The sequence below is a fragment of the Arachis hypogaea genome, chromosome 14 (assembly GCF_003086295.3).
Source record: "Arachis hypogaea cultivar Tifrunner chromosome 14, arahy.Tifrunner.gnm2.J5K5, whole genome shotgun sequence".
Taxonomy (NCBI): domain Eukaryota; kingdom Viridiplantae; phylum Streptophyta; class Magnoliopsida; order Fabales; family Fabaceae; genus Arachis; species Arachis hypogaea.
The window spans coordinates 20,005,007-20,021,483 of NC_092049.1; the positions used below are offsets into that span (position 1 = coordinate 20,005,007).

General features: G+C 31.8%; 1 protein-coding gene across 1 annotated transcript; it reads right to left on the reverse strand.

The window, feature by feature from the left end:
• Positions 1 to 1,952: 1,952 nt before the first annotated feature.
• Positions 1,953 to 3,592, reverse strand: LOC112742371 (uncharacterized mitochondrial protein AtMg00810-like). Its single transcript, XM_025791608.1, has 5 exons — positions 3,533 to 3,592; positions 2,880 to 3,327; positions 2,530 to 2,834; positions 2,254 to 2,439; positions 1,953 to 2,006 (listed from the first exon to the last, which is right to left on the reverse strand). Exons 1-5 carry the CDS (start codon positions 3,590 to 3,592, stop codon positions 1,953 to 1,955), a joined length of 1,053 nt encoding a protein of 350 aa, XP_025647393.1.
• Positions 3,593 to 16,477: the final 12,885 nt, after the last annotated feature.

Consider the following 16,477-nt stretch of genomic DNA (forward strand, 5'->3'; position numbering starts at 1 on the left):
GTGCTGCTCCTCTGTCCTCTCTGGGTCTGCTGTCTGGCCATCGCCGTTGTTCCTCGCCTCCTCGGTCTCGGTCGTCGCCGCTGTTAATCTAGTATGTTGGTTGAGCTTGTTAATGTTTTGAATTTTTTATCCTTTTCTATCTCACTTATATTTACAAAATAATGTGCATGATTAAATTAAACATTAGCATAAGTTTAAGTTTGTATCAGATAAGAGATTTAGATATGTTTGGTTTGTTTGCTTTGATTGAATTTTACTGTTTTGACAAATCTAAAATCTGATGCACATTTTTTTGTTTGTTGTGTTTTGTTTTGCTTGATTATGGTTTGACTAAGTCAGATTGTATAATACTTGTTTTAACATTTGTAGTTATTTCGGAAAAGATGAATTCTAAAACTGTGAGTAACATTGCTGCTGCTAGAGTTGGTTTTGAGTCTCAGGTCGAGATTGATGCACCTAGTTCAAAAAGGACCAGACCAGCAACATCTGATGTATGGAACTTCTTAAAAAAAATCGGTCTAATTAAGGATGGAGTATAACGTTCTGAGTGTAAAGGATGCAAGAATGTGTTTAAAGCTTGGGGTGAGCGATAAGGCACATCTACTCTAAAACGACATCTTGATAGTTGTACTCAAATTAAGCATGAAGATATTGGTCAAACTATAATGGAAATACAAAATAAAATGGGTTCACTTAAGATTGATTCAGGAGTTTCTAGAGATATGTTTGCTTCTTATGTAGTTGCTGGGGACAAGCTGTTCAATATGATTGATGATAGGAGGTTTAGAAATTGGGTAAAATATATCAGTCCAACTTTAAAATTTTCTACTAGGAATACAATTAAGGCTGACATAGTGAAAGTTCACAAGAGAGAATGTGCGAGCTTAAAAAAATTTTAGTTTCCATTCCAAATAGGATTTGTTTAACATTTGATCTTTGGACATCATGAACAATGAGAGGTTTATATATTTGACTACACATTTTTTTGATGAGAATTAGAAATTACAGAGTAAAATTTTCAATTTTTGTCACATGCCTCCTCCTCACACAGGATTTGAGTTGTCTTCTAAAATTTTTATGCTTTTGAATGAGTGAAAATTGACTAAAAGATTTTTTTCATTATTTTGGATAATACTTCTTCTATTGATACTTGTATTGATCACTTGAAAAGTATTTTGGATGTGCATCATTCATTGTTATGTGGTGGTGAGTTCTTTCATGTTTGTTGCTATGCTCATAGAAGAAAGCTTTTGAAATGTATAAAGTGAAAGAAGCTGGATTTAGGAATATTTGTCCTTCATCAGATGAGTGAAAAAGAACTGAAAAGATATGTGATTTCTTGTACCATTTTATGAAACTACTAACTTGATGTCCGGAACTTCTTACCCAATATCCAACTTGTATTTTTTACAAGTTTGGCAAATTCAGCTTGTTTTGATGAATAATCTGAAGAATGCTGAAATACTTATAAGGACCATGGGAGAATAAATGATGATCAAGTTCAAGAAATATTGGGATGAATATAGTGTTCTTACATTTGGAGCAGTTCTTGATCCTAAATTTAAACTCAACACTTTAGCTCATTGCTATAATGAGATTGATCCTATTAGTGCTAAAGACAAGATGGAGCATGTGAAGAGTAAATTATATAAGCTCTTTGAGGTTTATACCCACAATTCCTCTACAATTGTAGAAAGTGCTTCTCAAACTCCAAGTATGGTTTCTCAGCGACATCTTCTGCAATAGGAACTCAGCTTATTAAAATTGTTGCTGTAAGTATTTTTTTCTTATATTTACTCTATTTGGTCACATGTATTTTTATTTGTTGGTTATATGTATTTTTTTTTTTATTTATATATTGTTTGCATTTCAAAGAATTTGATGTTCTGCAATCAAGAAGCTAAAGTAAAAAGTGAAAAGAACCAACTTGATTTTATTTGAGTAAGGTGACATTATTTTGCAATGATGCTGCTAGAAATAAGAGAGTGATTTGAAGAAAGGGTTGTCTATTATTCAGTAAGTTAAAGAATGATACAATATACAAGACTATATATAAATGCTAGAAGAATCAAAACAATAAAAGCGTAATATCCTATAATAAATATACAGATATGCAATCCTAATTATCTTATAATTGATACTAATTAATTATAAGATAATATCTTAAATATACGTATATCTTATAATTGATACTAATTAATCCTAATTATACTCTAACATCCCCCCTCAAACTCAAGTGGGAGTTAAAGATACCATCTTAAGTTTAGACACTAGAGTCAAACAACGAGTAGGATGATGAGCATCCATGAAGATATCAGTAGTTTGATCCACCCCAACAGCTACGAAATGAATAACATCAATAAGGAGATGTTTTCGGACAAAATGACAATCAATCTCAATATGTTTGGTATGTTCATGAAAAACATCATTATGACCAATCTGAATAGCACTGCGATTGTCACAATAAACATCAGTTGGGAACAACTAAAGGGAACTCAAGTCTTTGAAAAGCTAACAAATCGAGACAACCTCAGCAGTGGTGTCAGCGAGAGCACGGTATTCAGCTTCAGTACTTGATTGAGCAGTGAACGTTTGGTTCTTGGCTCGCCAGAAAATAAGAGATTCACCAAGAAAAAACCAATAACCAGTAATAGAACGAAGATCAGTGGGATCATCAGTCCAATCAACATCTAAGTACGCTTGAATGGTTAAAGATGAGTGGGAAAAAAAGTGAAGACCATGAAATAGAGTACCTTTGATGTAGCGAAGAATGCAAAGAACTACAGCATAGTGAGTAGTACGAGGAGCTGACAAGAACTGACTAAGAACATGAACTGGATAGACAATGTCTAGTCGTGTAACAGTCAATTAGACAAGACCTCCAACTAACTGTCGATAAAGACTAGGATTATCCAAAATAGTGCCATCCATAGGAGTAAACCGAACATTAGGCTCAAGAGGAGTAGACTCAGTGCGACTATCTGTAACATTGACTCGAGCAAGAAAATCAGAAACATACTTAGCTTGAGAGAGATAGATGCCGTCATTTGAGAAAATGACTTCAAGGTCAAGAAAATAACTGAGAGAACTAAGATCTTTCATCTCAAAAGTGTGGAGAAGGGATGCTTTAAGATCGAAGATACCATCAATATCGTCTCTAGTAATGATCATGTCATCAACATACAAAAGTAGAAGAACAATCTCACATTCACTTTTACGAATAAAGAGAGCATTCTCATGAGTGCTGTCAGTGAAACCGAGATTGCATATAGTGGTGTTGAACTTGTCAAACCATTGATGAGTAGCTTGCTTAAGACCGTAAAGTGCCTTACGAAGGAGACAAACTTTACTAAAAGGATAAGGATATCCGAAGGTGGTTTCATATAGACTTTCATTTTCAAATCCTCATTAAGAAATGCATTTTTTACATCCATCTGATCGAAAGACCATTTTCTGACCTCATCAATCGCAAGGAGAGTGCAAATAGATGTGAGATGAGCAACACGAGCAAAAGTCTCTTCATAATTAATACCATACTCTTGCATTCATCCTTGAGCAACCAATCGTGCCTTATAACGATCAATAGAACCATCAGTGCGAATCTTGATCTTGTATACCCATCTACTATCAACAACTTTGTGATCAGAAGGAGGATCAACCAAGTTTCAAGTGTGTAATTTTTCAAGTGCCTGGATTTTTTTCTGCATTGTTTGATGCCAATTTGGATTTGTGGAGACTTCTCGAAATGACTTAGGTTCATGGTGATGAAAAATAGTAAAAAAACATTAATAATCAAGAGGATGAGGAGGTGGATTTCATACCCTAGAAGAATGATTGGAAAGAAGAGGCATGACAGTAGGAGCAGGAGCATCGTTTGGTCTGGAATCTTCGGGAGATGGAGAAGGTGGAAGAGTAGGAGGCTCGAGAGATTGACTTGAGATAGAACTTGTAGAATCATCATTAGAAAAAGATCAACAATGGGGTTAGTAAAAAAATGGTGACTGAGTAGGAAGAATGGACTCAAATAAGGAGAACCTAAAAAACATGTGATGCTCCTAGAATACAACATGACGAGATATACAAATACGTATAGAGAGAAGATCCCAACAATGATAACTCTTGTGTTCAGTGCCTTAACCAAGAAAACAACACTTGTGAGCCCGAGGTTCAAGTTTACTATGTTCATGAGGCTGAAGAAGAACAAAGCAAACACAACCAAAGACTCAAAGAGAACTGTAATCTAGAGAGGTATGATAAAGATGCTCAAAGAGAGAAATGTTACTAAGGACAGAAGAAGGAAGTCTATTGATAACATGTAAAGTAATGAGAAGAGCTTCACCCCAAGTATGCTTAGGACACGAAGAAGAAATAAGCATTGCGCGAACAGAGTCAAGAATGTGACGGTGTTTGCGTTTAGCTCCTCCATTTTGTTGACATGTACTAGGACAAGAAAACTCAGACAATTCAATAAGAAAATTTAAAAGTTTGGAGTCATGGTAATCCATAGCCTTATCGCATCGAAAAACTTTAATGACCTTGGAAAACTGAGTTTTAATCATAGTGGATAAGTTAATATAAATCTGAGGCAGCACATGGTGATTAGTTATCAAATAAACCCAAGTAAAGCGTGAAGAATCATTAATGAAAACTACAAAGTATCGAGCCCCTCCCATAGAAGGGTGGGAGCGGGGCCCCAAACATTAGAGTCAATAAGATCAAAAGGAGAGCAAGCAAGAGATGAATTATTTTGAAAAGATAAAGCTGGTTGTTTTGAAGTTTGACAAATAAGACTCATTATTAACCTAACCTAAATCACCCTTAGACACAAGAAGACACAATTTTCCTAAGGAGCTATATGCAAGACGGTGATGCCACAAGTGAATGGTAGATGAAAAAGAAATAGCATAGAGATTTGACGTAGGAAGAGTATGAAGATTCTCCAGCTCAAATAACCTTCCGGCCTTACGTCTAGTCTCGATGATTTGTCCCGTCCGATGATCCTGCACACGACAACCAGAAATGAAAAAATTGATATCAAAACCGATATCAACAAGTTGACCAACAGAAATAAGATTAAAGTTTAATTTTAGAATAAAATAAGTATCCGGGAGATTAAGATTTGACTGTGAAATAAAACCCTTATGTGTCGCATACAAGAGGTAACCATCAGCAGTGTTGAAGGTGCATTTGTAGTGGTAGACAAAGACAAGAAAACATGTCACAAAGGAGACATGTGATGAAAGCAACTGGAATCAAAATAACATTTAGAATTGTCTGAAGGAGTGGAAAAAAAAGTAGAAGTATTACCAAAAAAGAAGAGAAGATGCTTAAGAAGAGACGCAATATCAGATAGTGAGACAGGAGACAGGTTGAGAGAAACATAGCTGGTAGATTCAGTAGTAGCAAAAGTAGCAGAAGAAGCAGGCACATTCTTGGAGAAGTTGGGAGGTCAATGATACTTGATTTGATCAGGATGTGGTAGGTGAGTAGGACAGGTAGTATTAAATGTCCTAAGAGCTTGCAATAATGGCAAAATAATATTGGGCAATTGAAGCCAATGTGTCCTTTTTGCTTGTATTTTCGACATTCAATAGAGGGGCAGTCTGGGAATAGATGACCAAAACAATGACAATTTTGGCAAAATTTTTCCTTCCTTTGTGTAGGGTAAAAAACATCTAATTTTTTTATAATAGCAAAGACAAAGACAAAAGAGAGAAGAAACTGCAAAATCGGGGCAAAAATTGAGATAACAAAGGGCAGAATTGGTGGCCACGTTAGCAGTCATGTCAGCAGCCACGTCAGCAGAAGAGGACACGTGGCGACGCCAGATTGGAGGAAGGAAACATGTCAATGTTGACGCGGCGAGGATGTGGCACGCAAGTTAGGAGTCGGGTCGGGTGGGATACGGGTTGAAAATGGGTCTGTCTGGCGTGCCATTGTGTGACACGTGCGACGTTATGGGGCCGTTGATCCTGGGCGTGGATCCAACGGTGCTGAAGGCATCTAGAGGAAGGAAAAATCTGAAGCGAACAGTGAGCTTCATGCGGCGCATGAGGTCGCATTTGGTGGTTATTGGTGACGATTCTCGACTCGTTGAACTCGTGACGAAGAGACGAAGATGGTAATAGTGGTGGTGACGAACCAAGGCATTAGGAAAGGATTGAAAATCAAGGGCTAAAATACTGCTGGAAGGAAAAAAAACAAATGGGCTATGAACTAATTTCTATAAAAAAAACCTATGATCTTGATACCATGACTTATTTAAAACAATGAAACAAAGGAAAAAAAAAACTACATAAACTGCCGGAAGGAAGCATAGATGGAACTGCCGAAAGAAAGCGCAGGTAGAACTGTCGGAAGGGAGCACAGACAGAACTGCTACAAGAAAGCGTAGAAGGAACTGCCACAAGGGAACACAAATAGAACTTTCACAAGGAAGGTGCAGACAAAAGTGTCGCAAGAAAAGTGTAGACAAACTGCCACAAGAAAAGCGCAAAGGAAATTGCCGCAAGAAAAGTACAGACGAAGCTGCCACAAGAGTGGCAAACTGCTAAAAAACTTCCGAAACCATGATGAACTGTCAGAAAGATGGTGAACTACCTGAAAACTACCGAAAATGTGGCAAACTACAAAGAGATGGTAAAATGTCAAAGGATGACGAACTGTCGGAAGGTGACGAAAAATATATGATTTCTCCATGTGAATAGGTAAGCAACGAATGGCAGTGGTGTTTGATTCATTAGAGTCAGAAAGATACATGATGGAGAGGATAGGCTAATCGGTGAGGTGAAAAAGTATCATAACAGTGACAAAAGGTAAGGAAAAATGGCATGGAGAAAAAATGTGAAAAATATGGTAATTTCACTGGAAGAAAAATAACCTACCATCTTCATGGAGAATACCATGCCTCTGATATTATGTTAGAAATAAGAGAGTAATCTGAAGAAAGGGTTGTCTATTATTCAATAAGTTAAAGAATGATACAATATACAAGACTATATATAGATGCTAGAAGAATCAAAGCAATAAAAGCATAATATCCTATAATAAATATACAAATATGCTAAATAATTATAATTGATGCTAATTAATCCTAATTATACTCTAATAGATGCAATCATAGATGTTTTGCAATGGTGGAAAGACAACCATAATCACTTTCCAACACTATCACTAATGGTACGAGATTTGTTGAGCATTTCTATTACCACTGTGGGTCTGTGGCTTTAGAATATGCATTTAGCATTGGTTCTCATATTTTAAACAAGTATAGAAGTCGTTTATTGCCAGATAATGTTAAATCTATGATTTGCACTCAAAATTGGATATGTAGATATGCTGATTATGGTATAATAATATTTATAACATACTTACTTGAATGATTTTGTTCATTATCATGTATTATCTTTCTGATACATTTATTTACTTTTTTCCAGAGTAAGATTTAGATGAGGAAGATATTGCAAGAGAAAAAGGTTATTCTTCAAGAGTTGGTTCTAGTGATGTTATTGATCTATAAAAAGATAAAGATAAATAGATGATCATTGACGATATCCTAAGTTATATTTTGGATTATGCTTTATGTTTGATTGATAATAAACTTGAAGATGTTTAATTATATATTTTGGACCATGTTTGTTTTACTTTGGACAACGTTACTTTTACTATTTTGTTTCAAAAGACTTGGTTTATGATTATGTTTATTACATATTTATAATTATAAAGACTTTAATGTTTGTGAATTTAGAAATTATAATTTTTTTATGTCTTTAGAAATTATAAATTTATTGAAATGGTTGTGAAATTATATATATTATTTAATACTTAATGGTTTAAGAAAAAATAGAAAGAGAGATTTGACGGACTTGACCCGTCAACCCGCTAAACTACCGTTAGCCGGGGCGAGGAAAGATTTCAGGGCCGCCTCACTATGCGGGGCAGGACAGGACGGTCCATCCGTTAGATGGCAGGCTTTTGGTGGGGGTAGACTTCTCTGTCTACCATCCCTAGTGGGTAGCCTACCTCATCCCTCCAAGGCCCACCCCGCCCCGCCCCACCAAGCAAAGCAGGCTCAAAATGCTAGCCCGTCTCACTTTATAATGGGTTAACAAACTGACGGGTTAGCCAGCTTAACTCTTTTTAAAAAAGTTAATAAATTAATTAAAATTACTAAAAATAATAATTAAAAAATTAAATACAAATAAAAAACAATCAAATTACAATACAATTTTTCATTATTTTTCTAAAATTTTAACTTCAACAGAATTACTCAAAATAATATCCGTCAATAAAATCATTTTTATTTTAAGAAATAAGTCACATTATTTGAGCATATATATAAAAGTGTAAAATAAAATAAATAAAGTTAATAACTAAAAAAAATAAAAAAAAATATATTTAAAATTTATATAATTATTAATTTTTGTAATACTAATTACTCTTTTATTTAATAAATAAAATAAAATAAAATAACTTTTGGCCCGGCGCCCTGCCCCGCCCTGCTTCTGCCAAAATCTGTGGTTTGGCAGATTTTTTATTTGGTGATTTCAAATTCTAGCCCGATTCATCCTTTTTGGCGAATTCGACCTGTTTTGATACCCCTAATTATTACTAATGTTCAATTATTAATTTGACAACCCAAGTGTACAATATGATATTTTTTAATTAATTGAAATATTAAAATTGAGATTGAAATATATTTATTATATATTACTAATTTTAGAATCAAAATGTGTCACATACCACTCTCCCATTGCAATTGAAATAAATTTGTTTCCCTCCAAAACTTAGAAATTCTCTCCTTCCCTCTCTCTTTTTTTTTTTTTGTTTTATTTTTTTCTTTTTTCACTCACTTTATCTCTCTTATATATTATTACTAATGACTAATTATTAATTTATCAGCCAAAATATACATGACATTATTTAATTATAATTGAAATTAAATTAAAATTAGAATTAAATATTGAAATTGAAATATATTTGAAATCAAAATATATATTACTAATCGAACGTTTCCAGGTGAATTGAGAAGAGGAGGTTGAATCAAGGAACTATTTTTTGGACTTGAATAAACAAGTTATGCAGAATTCTGGTTTTAAGAGATTATTTTTAATTTTGTCTCATCATAGCAGAGCATAATTGAAATGACAGAGAAAGAGAAAGAAGAGTGAGACCACGATATATCCTGGTTCGACCACTTAATTCAATATGTCCTACGTTCAGTCTCCACCACAACAATGATAGAATTTTTACTATAATCAAGATTGATTACAAACACCAATTCCAAGAGACTCACACTCTTGTAAACCACTTAAGTTATTCCAAGCTTAGTAAATCACCTAGGTGCTAGCCGAACCTAGTTAAGGAGAACAAAGTGTATTCTAACCCAGCACACTTTCGAAATCAAACACTAAAACAACGGTTAAAATGACTTTTATATGCACTACTCTCTTTATCTTTTGTATCTCTCAAAGTAAGCTTGAATCTAGATAAAAGAAAAATAAGAATACACTCAATTAACAAGAAAATAAAAGGTTGTTTGTGTGACCTGCAATATGACGAAAATGGTTGCCTCTTCCTTGGATGAAATCTTCTTTTATAGAACTTGATTGCTTTCTTTAATGTTGAAATCATTCCTAATTCATAAACTAGCCGTTGCACCATTTATGAGTTGATTCCATTGACATTAAAGAGGAAAATTTTCCTTCTTTGTTCATCCATCGAATGCAGCAGCTCCTTGTGACTGTGATATGATTTTGGAGAGCATTACTTGCGGTCTTGATTGAGTAGAATCTTTTTAAACATGGCTTGATATCATCTTTAATGATATTCTCATTAATAAGTTTATATTGCATAATTTAAGCTTCTTTTGTTTAGTTATGCTTGATTGATTCCTACATTGTTCATCATAATGGCTAGTTTTAATAGAAAATAGTTAATTATGTTTGCCATCATAAGGTACCAAATCAAATCCTGACTCAACACTAATTTTACAATCAAATATGTCACATAACATTCATTATAACTAAAATAAATTCTTACCTCCAAAATTAAATTCTCACCTTCCCCGTCTCCTCTTCCGTATCTCTCTTTTTCCTTCCACCCACTATATCTTTCTTATGTATTAGAATAAATAATCATTTTCGACCATAAAAGATTTAAAAGCTGATAAAATTAACCACAAAAAATGAAACTAAAGTTATATCCATAAAAATAGATTTTGTTCCGATAAAAATACCTAATTATTACATTTAGAGTTTACTCCGTTAAAAAAATTTTAAAATACCCAAATTACCTCTTTTATTATCTCTTTCTTCCCAACTTTTCAACTTTTTTCACTACTCTTACCCAATTCTTTGCTAAGAAATCAAAAAGTTCTTCTTCTTCCAACCTATGAACAATTCACCCTTCATGTCCTTCGCTCTCTTCCAAAAACTCAAACCTTTCACCATGCTCTTTCCTTCGTTGCACAGTGTCCTTTTTTTTCCTTCCTCTTCTCTTCTTCTTTTCTTTCATCACCATCACAGGAGAATCTCTCAAAGCCCGACCCAGGCACATGTAAAACATAAGACTGCTGAAGGCAAACTACATCAAAGCCTTTACCATTTTTGGACACGTTGACAATCCTCTTAATCCTAATAACTGCTTCCTTAACCTTACTTCTCTTCAAGTCAGGAAAAAACTTGCAATCATATGATTTTCTAGTTTCTCGTAATTTCATTTTTTTCCTTTTAATTAATGGTTTTTTTATTAGTCAGATTTTTGAATTTTATTATTCTTTTTTTGAATATTGTTGCATTTTATAATGTCATTTTGTCACAAAAAAATATTAATTTTTCTTTATTCACTTTAACCTTCGATTCTACTAAGGAGGTGTGGGAGCAGTGGTAAAGAGCGAAGGTGGAAACAACGAAGAGGAAGGTGAAGGAGAGGAAGGAGAGGGAGAATGTAAGTGCGAAGGCTAGGCAACGGTGGCTGGCGGTTGAGGCTGCACCTACCATTTCTTCAAGTGCAGTATTAGAGTTACTTATATTTATCCCTCTCTAAAATCACATTCTTGTTTTTTCTAAGAAAAGGAAAACGATTATCCAAATCTTTGATATCTTTGTTGTTATTAATCTTGAAAAAAAATTGTTACTAAGTATTGTTAAAAATAAAAGATTGAATTTGAAAATTCTTAAGAAGTTGCATTTGGAATACATGTCTGTGTTTTATTTTTTTTTTCTCTTTAGAGTGGTAAAGAGAAGAAGAGTTGGGAGGAAGAAGATGATAAAATGGTGATTTGGGTATTTTAGAAAAATTTTAACTGAGTAAACTCTAAATGTAACGATTGGGTATTTCTATTAGATGGAACTCGTCTTTTATGGGTATAACTTTATTTAATTTTTTCGTAGTGAGTTTTGTCAACATTCAAATTTTTCGTGGTCGAAAATGGTTATTTACTCTATGTATTATTATTAATTATTAATAATTAATAATTTGACAACTAAAATGTATCAAATAAAATTTTCTCATTGTAATTAAAATGAAATATTTTTCTCCAAAATTAAATAATTCTTTCTTTTTTCCATTTTTGTTCTCTATCTCCTTCTACGACTCCCTCGATATATTTTTTTCTTATTTTATATTTTCAAAAAAAAAAACAAATAATTTGTCATTTATATATTAATATAAAAAGAAATATTTTAAAAAGGATTTTGAAAAAAGATATGAAAAGAAAATAAAAACAGTAGTCTTGTAGAAAAATATAACAATAGTGGCGAATGACCACCTATCGACAGAATTTCACCAACAGACTGACCGTTAACTTACCAACTAACCATCTTTGATATACGTTGGCCCTGATTGACTGACTATCCACTGAAAGACCCAAATCAATTTCGATGTTGACTAAGCGACAGCCTAACAACCTATCTTATCCACTTGCCAACGACGTCAGCTGACCAAGCAAGCCCGACCCGCCAAAGATCATTCAATGATCAATGCCCACTAACAATCGATTGACCACCTCCTAACCTTGATTGATCTGCCACCATTCTTCCGATATCGAATTAGTTGCCGTTCGCCTACCTACCGACCATGCATGTGGACCGATGACCACCCGTTGACCTATTCGACCAACTGCCTGCCGACTGACTACCTACTTCAATTGATTGGCTGCTCCTTGACCAATCACTTATTGACCTACCTCGACCGCCTACCAATACACTGGCAAACTACCTGACCTATTTCCCTACGGTTAGCCTATGTCGACCTACTACTAATTGGCCTCGGCCAACACAGACAACTGATCTACCACTGGTCAATGATGGTGGAAAAACTCGGTCGATCATCGAACAACACTTGGTGATCTAACCTGCTAAAACCTTGATTGAATGCTGGATAACCTCGAACTATGGTAGTTGACTCCATCACCCATCCTTAGACGTCTGTCATTAAATGACTCCTTAGGCCAGAAGAGTTTTTTGCCCTGGTTTTATTAGACTCACTTGGAATTTTGTCTCTACATTCATTTCGTTCGGTCTTTTGGCCCTGTGAGTATTTTACAACATACCACAGGATTATGAGTAATTTCGTATAGAATGGTTGATGTTATTGATAACACTATATATCTCTTTCTTTTTTTTTTAATTTGATAAAATTTTTAACATTTATTACAAGAATATTAGATATCAATAATTTTTTTATTTTAGAATAACGATTAAATATAGACATACAATTTATTTAAAAACACTTATAATTCGGTAATATTATTACGGAAAAAATTACGAATGTGTGTATAATATGTTAGAAAAATGAATATTTTAGTTTTATTACCCAAAATAACCAAAATAAGAGAGAGAGATAGAGATGTATTAAAGAATTCAAAGCTGGTGGTCAAAGTCAAAGATATGAATCACAAATCTTTCAGCCATCTAAAATTTTTTAACAAAAATAAAATCATTATACACACTTATAATTCGGTAATATTATTATGGAAAAAATTACGAATGTGTATATAATATGTTAGAAAAATGAATATTTTAGTTTTATTACCCAAAATAAGAGAGAGAGATAGAGATGTATTAAAGAATTCAAAGCTGGTGGTCAAAGTCAAAGATATGAATCACAAATCTTTCAGCCATCTGAAATTTTTTAACAAAAATAAAATCAAATCAAAAGCTTTAAAATTCTAGAAACTTTTAAACTGATGAGGACACAATAACTTTTCTTAACAAAACTCAAACTCAAAGCAACCATGGTTCATGGAATTTGCATTCATCGCATCCTACACTATATGGAACCTTAACGAGAAGAAATAAAAAAAATGTTAGAAATTTGCTTACTTTGCTTGATGACTGAGCTACTTCAGCAAATCATCTTCATTTCTCCTACTCCACTTTTTTCGATGATGCTTCAATTACATTTTGGAGGGAAGAAAACTCTGATTTTTGTGAAGGGGTTAGAACAATTTATGGTAATATCTATCTTTTGGAAGGATTTTTAATAAAAATTTAAAATCTGAGAAACGACATCGTTTGTTGCCACTAAGGACCTTTTTGTCCTGTAAACTTTAGCCTCTTTCCAGCATGACACCGTACTAGACACCATTACAATCATGTCAGTCAGTTTCGTTTGACTTTCTCAATTATGAATATCAGCGAGAGTTGGCTTTTAGTTGTATGAAAGTGAATTTTTAAGTAATTATTTAGTGATATAAAAAAGGAAATACATTTTGATTGTATTTATAAAAAAAATTACTTAATTTTTTTTTTAAAATATGAAACCTAAAAAATAGAATTTTAAATTATATGTTATTATTTAAATTAAAATTTTAGTGTTTTAATTTGTGAATTAGATATTTTGAAGATTAATCATGTTTTACAATAACAAAATATAATTATAACAATAATCATGCCATATGTACATAAAAATTAATCATTTATGTAGAATATATATTAAAATATAAAATACACATTAAAAATGAGTTAAACAACACATATATTTATACACAAATACATAATGAGAGACCCAAAAAATTTTAATTATGGAAACAAAAATATACTAAAATAAATTTTACTAAATATTGATATATTTATATTTTGAAACTAAAATCATATATATAAGTACCCAAAAAAGAAAACTAGATCTATATAAAAGCTAACAGTATATTAATTTAAAATAATAAAAAATTAATTAAAATAGTTTCTTCTCTTTATTTTAAAATAGTTAAATATTATATTTTATATATATTTTTAAATTTAATTTTAATATATTATCAATTTAAATAATATTAATTAATAGATATATAGATAACATTCTTTAATATCTTAATCAAATTTGAAAAAAAAAACTAATAATTTTACTTATGTTTAGAAAATTAAGTTTCAGCTTAGTAATTAATTACTTAGTTTTAAAAAATATATTATCAATATTTATTAATGTTGAATTTGTTTATTTATTTATTCTTGGCTTTTTAATACTTATAATAAGATAAATATTATTTTATGTTAAATTTAATAATATAAAGTAGTTTTTTTAATATAGATTTCAACGGGGGCAAAGATAATATAATAATGGGTACATGTACTTATTAATTTGTTTCCAAACTTCTAGTGGGTGGAGAGGGGGGGGGGGGTTTGAGTTGTCGTTAATAGATAATTTGATAATTAAATTTTATGTATACATAATATTTTTATTATAAAAAATATTATTATGTTATATCTATTTTTATTTTGATTGTCAAAATTTTTTAGATTTGTGGTTAGTATAAATTTGGGTTAATAGTTAAAATAAATCTAAAAAATTATATATTTTCGTTAATTTAGATTGATCGAATCGATTAGACTTTTTGCTGTTATTTAAAATATTTAGTTGAAAAGAAGTGAAAAAAATTTCAAAATAAAAAACATGAATAAAAAAAATTATTAATAGATCAATGAGAGTTACCAAAAATAAAATAGTATTGATCTTTATAATTATTGATAGCAATATTATAAATAACTATAAATTAATCTTTTTTATTTTTGTTTTGTTTTATTTTTTTGTTTTTATATTCTTTTATTGTTCTATTTATTGTATTGAATTCTCTTGTTAAAAAAAAAATCAAGTGCCATAAATTGGTCTTAAAAGATATGTAGCAAAATAATTATATGTCAATATGTTTCATTATTAAATTTACAAGGCCAATTTGATTCACAATATTGTATCTTTCATAAATCAACAATTTAAAATATTTAATTTTCCAATGACCGAATTGACGCTTTTTAATTTACATATGCCTCCAAAGATGGTGTATGAATATGATATGGGGGTGGGGAGTGCTTAACAGAAATGTGGTGTCTGGGGTGTAGCAACTCGAACCCTCCGAGTTTCCAAAACAATACGCACGGTCCCCGAGTTCCATGCGTTTGGTTCATGCCTGTCTTCAACTCGGACCCTCCGAGTTCGTTGAGGAATACCCACGGTCCGATTTCCGTTTGGGCAATCGCACGGTGCGAGTGCGTCGAGAAGGAGACACGCGTCGCTTCCCCAGCTGCTGCATATACGGTGCATTGTCAAAAGAGGAAACCCCACCCTCTCTCACCATCCGAATACACCACTCCCTCACATTTCACTCTCAAAAGCACAGCTTCTTCTTCATTTCTCTCTACTGATTTTGCATGGTGGAGGCCAAGAAGAAGAACAATGCCAAAAAAATATAAAATTAAGGATGTTGATCGATCTGAGCTTCACATTATTCAGTATCTCAGTGATCCTGATTATGTAAGTATTTTTTAAATTTTTTTAAATTTTATTAATTTTTTTATGCGAATAATTATTAAAATTTAAAATATAATTATTATGATTGTTGTTAGATCTAAGTAGTTGTGAAAGATAAATAAAACTGTTATGAATAATTTTTAATTATTTGCTAGATTTAAAATTTATTTACAGATTATTAAATATTTATATATATCACGGTTAGGCAATTTTTTATTATTATTGTTGTTAGGTTTTGTGTTTTGGAGTGTTGTAGAGAGGCAACACCGTGGTTAGTCAATAGGAATTTAATGTTATTGTTTTTTTAATTTTATATTAATTTGTATTATAATTAAGTGTAATACAATGTTATTTAAATTTATTTTTAAAAAATTAAGTATAACTGTTATGAGAACAGTTTAATGTTAATGTTATTGTTACTGTGAGAAAGTGTTAATGCTGAATGATTAGTTAAATCCTTTTTAATTAAAGCATGTTTGAGTTTACTGTATGAAAATATTTAAAATTTTTTAATTTTAGTAATTATTATTAGCAATTTAATTATTACCGTTGTTAGAATATGGATGATGGTATATACTGATAGTTAATATTTTTTAACATTGAGAAAAAAAATGTTTAACGATTGAGTAATTAACATTCGATTTTATTGTAGATGTAGTAATATTGTTGAAAATATTGATTAGGAATACATGTGTTTGTAATGAGTTTCATTTGTAGTTATGAATAACTTTTAGGA